The sequence below is a fragment of the Pundamilia nyererei genome, unplaced genomic scaffold (genome assembly GCF_000239375.1).
Source record: "Pundamilia nyererei isolate P.nyererei 1_Seehausen unplaced genomic scaffold, PunNye1.0 scaffold00132, whole genome shotgun sequence".
Taxonomy (NCBI): domain Eukaryota; kingdom Metazoa; phylum Chordata; class Actinopteri; order Cichliformes; family Cichlidae; genus Pundamilia; species Pundamilia nyererei.
The window spans coordinates 168,470-173,477 of NW_005187533.1; the positions used below are offsets into that span (position 1 = coordinate 168,470).

Consider the following 5,008-nt stretch of genomic DNA (forward strand, 5'->3'; position numbering starts at 1 on the left):
CACACACACACACACACAGGCGACCAACACTGCTGCCACCACCCCGGCTGTGTTTGCAGATAAGATTCCATATCAGGGACAGTGACCTGACAACCATATTTGTTCAGGTGAATAATACTTATAAATATACGCCCCTAAAGGCAACCAGCTGCCTGTGGTTAGCCTCACTGCAAACATTCAGTTTTAAACACTGCGTATCTGAATGTATTTTAAACTAACATCCTGTAACACAGCTGGTAGATTGGGGTGTGGTGACAAACATCTGTGTAGGCCAGACATGCTGGTTTCTGTCTCCTACTGTAATCGCCTTTAAATTTCTCAAATGCCAGGACTGCAGCTTTGCTTTCTATTTGAAAAGCAAGATATGTCTGCACATCTCTGCCCATCATGTTTGTGCTGACAGACCTTTGGAGAAGAGGCGGCCACCCGGCCCCTGGAAACGGCAGGCTGGTCCAAAGGACACGGCTGACTCAGATCGATGAAGGCACTGGAGCAGACGAAGAAATGAAAAGCTCTCGGTGGAGTCACTGGTTATAATAAATGTGTGTGCGATGCTCTATAATCGATCTTGATTGTGTAAAAAAAACTAGAGTCGTCACCATGGTTATGAAAATGCAAAATATTGTTCATAATGAGAGTTTAGATAGTGTTGAAACAGTCCAAATAATGTTGAGAGGAGCCTTAGAGAGAAACTGGTTAAAGATTCCTGCTCTTGAAGCCAAGCTTCCATATGTTTTGTGTTTATCCTGGATACACCAGACTTTCAACGAGATCAAAGGTCATTGTTCTGGCTGTGGGCACACAAGCCCCACCCACCTGCTGTTCAAACCTTCTGTTTGCAAGGAGCAGCCAATGGGACGAAAGGTAAGTGGTGTTAAAGAGGAGAGAGTTTAAACAACTTGTTCTACACAGAATGAACTGAAAGGCTGCACTAATAATAATCCTTCTTTATACTGTGACTCATGCAAAGCTACTCTAGTGGAATCTTTGTAGGTAAACAGGGTAATTCATTACACTAAAAGTCTGCCACAGTGGACTGAGTTCTGGTTAAGGTATGTTTAGTTTACTCGTGTTCTTTTTTTCTATGCTTTTACCCCTCTGCCAACTAGGTGACAGTATTTCAACATTATACACTTCCTTTTTGTTTTCCCGGGAGATCCTCACTGATAAACTGTCCGGAAAGACTGTCTCATCCTGGTGTTTCACGTTACCTGTCAGATTTGCGTGAGTGAATAATTTCCACTCCAACATGCTCAGACTTACACCTGAAACTCCAGTGAAACCAATACACAGACAGAAATTCTATGACTCATGCTCTAAATTACATTTCAGTCAGTGGATGGGATCACTCGCTGTTTCCTTTTCATCCCACGCCTTATACTTTGTTGTTCCAACTGCCAGAATTTGGGACTTTTGTCATGCTATGTGAAAGGTTTTAGTCCAGTGCTCCCACATGAGAATTCACAGAGGAAAGAGAACGTTTTTCATTTGAAGTCATTGAAGGCATTTGCAAAAGCACAGAAAGCTCCAAATAAGTGGCTTTATTAAGCTTAATTTTCTATTTTTCAGTAATATGGCATACTAAAAGGAAAAAACGCGGGCTACTTAGACATATATGTAATACAATTTTAATATCTGATGTTCACATATGTTGAAAGCTGCTCTACATGATCCTTTCAGCATCTGTTAAAATGTTGTAAACTGCGGCACATTAACTGAAGAGGCAACAGATAATGGCTAAAAAATGGTGATGTATGAAATGTTGCAACTCTTTTTTAAAGGCATTACTTAGTTTGCACTCACTTGCCTCTCTCTAACACAAAGATCTGACTATGTGAAAGTGAAAGTGTCAGTACATTGAGTTTTTCAAATCTCACACACGCAATCAGTGTTCTTTTAGTTATTTGGAGGTTTGCTTTGCAATAGTGTAGAGCAGGAACTGCACTCAGTAAGAAATAAGAAGTGCACAAATTCATTTAAAAAAGAAGTGGCAAATAAACACAAAACTTGCACATAAATTGTAGATTGAAGAGGCTTCAAATTAGAAAAAAAAAACTAACTTTTTATCATTTTAAAAATTCACTATAGACTATCGTCATTTTAGGGAGGATCCTGTTGCCTCGATTGATGATTGTTTATATATATTTAATAATTTAAAAAAGAGAATAACAGGAGGTTAAAATTTTAAACTAAATTAAAGCTAAAGATACAACAATATAATTTTTCATGCTGGTGTTATGAGGAGATGGGAACTGTAGAATAAATACTTGCTAGCAGCGCCTCCATTGTAGATGACTTTTACACAATGTAACGATGGGGGGCGCTGGTTCTCTGAAATCCTCAATGTACAGAGGAGTCTTCTGATAGAGTCGTGATTGGTCCTGGTTTCTGTCTCCCTATTGGTTTAAAAAGGACAGAAACCGAGATACCAGTATGTTTACCGTTTTACCATAATTTTGTTTGTGGGGTTTTTCTTTATTTAAATGTTTTGTTTTTGTTCATTTCATATTTTTTGTTTTGTATCGTTTCCTGTTTAGAGTCCGGGGAGCTCATTTATTAAAATCTGTCATGGCCCTTTAAAGGAACTGCACGCTGTGCGCATAACGCATGCGTATTGGGGGTGAGCAACAAGCTCCTGTGGAAAACAACAACAATCGTTAGAGCAGAGCAGCAAACAGAGATGGTTCCGTAAAGCTCAACACTTCTGGTCTTTACCACTGTATTCAGTCCAGCTGCTGCTATTTCTACTGAAGCTTTATACGTCGATGGTGCCGAACCCATGAACCTGGCCAGTCAAAGCGGAGACGCTGGCGGAAGCCAGCTGCTCTTCGCCAACTTTAACCAGGACAACACGTAAGGCAGGGCCGGGGAAAGTGGCTTGGGATCGGATGGCCTGTGCTGTGAAACTAGCTAATGCTAATTAACCCAGCTTGGACTTGTCTGGACGCCTAGCGGGGTCACAGGAATGGATTTGAAATCTCCTAGATGTAGTTTTTGTCATGCTAGAAAAGACTATCAGTAGGCGTCGTGTTTTGGGTTAGCTACTCTTTTAAACTACCCATTTACCTTTTATTTTATCAGATGCTAGCATAGCTTGCTAGCTAGCATAGTGGTTTGTGGTCCGAGGCTAACTAGCAACATGCTCGTAAATTAAGTGTGCTGTAGGCGCATATTTGCTACGGGTAATTGTAATTACTTATTCAGGCTGGCGGTAGATAGAAATAGTAAAAGGCAATTCGATTTTTCTGTGTTTTGGACTCATTACTGGTGAACAGCTGGAAGACTGCTGGAAATTGTTGTAGGAAATTGTGACTCGAACTGGGTCACTGTATTTGTTTTAATATGATTAAGATAGACATGTCGAATTTAAACTCGGTCATGTACTAAATTTGCCGGTGTTTGCTCTCAGCAGCAGAGGCCTGGTATTATTGCAACACAGCGTTAGTCGTGTGATCACAATCACACTGAGACCACAGTGACCAATGTATCTAGGGTACGCGGAGTTAGTCGATATCACTGAAATTAGACCGAACCCCCTGTTTTTCATTGTGTAGACTAATACAATGTGGCTGTAACAACGACCACAGAGTGCATTGTTATTCAGTGTATGTCTGTGACACCGTGCTTGGTCACTGCCACGCTTCCTTTCTGTGTCATGTACAGGTCCTTAGCTGTTGGCACCAAATCAGGATACAAGTTTTTCTCCCTGTCCTCTGTGGACAAATTGGAGCAGATATATGAATGTAGTAAGTATAAACTGACCTCTGTTCTGGCTTTCTACTTCCATCTACTCACCCGTTTGTGTTTGTTTTCCTCATCCAATCACTAAACAGAATGCACACACAATAGTTGCATGCAGTTAGCTGTTTTGTTTTAAAGGCATGCATTTTTTTTGGTTTGTTTTTGTGAAAGTGCGACTTGGGTGTAATGGTGGTGGTAATGGTGCACGAGGCTGCATAACATGAAACTCTTTCCAGTAATTTAACCACACATGTGTATGCTAATGGAATAGACAGAGTAGGCCCCTGTTGCGGTGGTCCTCGATGTCGCTCTTCCTCTGCCTCTCCAGTTAGTCTTCACTCCCAGGCACAGATTCCATCTGTGCTACCTATGACTGATGCCGATGACGGCGATCGACTGCACACTGTAGAGCTGAAGCAACGTTCAACAGGTAGATAATCGGTCCATGCGGCGTAACGCGAAAAACTGCACAGGGGAAGGAGGACACTGCAAGGTTTGCCTGTTATAAAATGGCCGACTACCTTTACCAGCTGCAGTCTGAAGCAGTCCATCTGCAGGACAGACTCGCTGGAGAGGCTGCCAGATATACCTTTATCTAGTTGTCCAGATGTAGTTGGCCATTGAGGTATTTGCAGCAGAGCAAATAATTTGTTTTAAGTTAGTTGGCTTTAAAGGTACTTGTCTTATAAAAACTGTTACTTCATTGCTTAATTATATTTTATGAGGTATTACTGCATTTGTTCCTGTTAGTTTGGAGTCACTATACCACTCGTGCAGTGCTTTTACTTTAAATAATTAATGAAGTATGTCTGCCCTTTCCTCTCACTAGTATGCTTAAGCATCAACCATCCTCCTTGTATATGGACAAAGGTTACATATGATTTCTGCTGCATCCCTTTTATTAACCTATATGTTGTATTCTGACTTTTTTGCTAATTAATTTATATTTAAATACCAAAGAAGAAGACGGGAGTAGGTGATTTAAGTTTTATAGTCAGCACAAGAGAATGGGAAAGCCATTTCTACAATTTCTGAACACCGCTCGTTCGACTCTTTCATGAAACAAAGTGTTAAAGGCTAGCTTTTTGATTGTTTTTGCACCCTAGATAAAAGAAGGAAAGAAGTTCACACAGTCTAGGTATAAAATGCAAAACTATCCACATCTATACTTCTTGTATAGATGTGACAGATTCCAGCCCACTCTGTATTTTTGGATCATTCCCTGGAAGTCCCTTTCTGACCACTGGAACTGTGCATGCTGCAGTTT

At 40.8% G+C, this 5,008-nt stretch overlaps 1 protein-coding gene across 4 annotated transcripts in view; it reads left to right on the forward strand.

Annotated features, from left to right (window-relative positions):
* Window positions 1–2,585: 2,585 nt before the first annotated feature.
* The window catches only part of wipi2 (WD repeat domain, phosphoinositide interacting 2), an 8,648-nt gene continuing 6,225 nt past the window's right edge, over window positions 2,586–5,008 (forward strand). For 2 of the 4 annotated variants that reach the window (XM_005743471.2, XM_005743472.2), the window contains exons 1-3: window positions 2,586–2,853; window positions 3,664–3,746; window positions 4,013–4,171. In XM_005743471.2, the coding sequence (XP_005743528.1) occupies window positions 2,780–2,853; window positions 3,664–3,746; window positions 4,013–4,171 (316 nt within the window). In that variant the 5' untranslated portion in view covers window positions 2,586–2,779. The remainder of the gene's footprint in view (window positions 2,854–3,663; window positions 3,747–4,012; window positions 4,172–5,008) is intronic. The other 2 variants (XM_013913447.1, XM_005743473.2) reach the window with 1 other exon arrangement.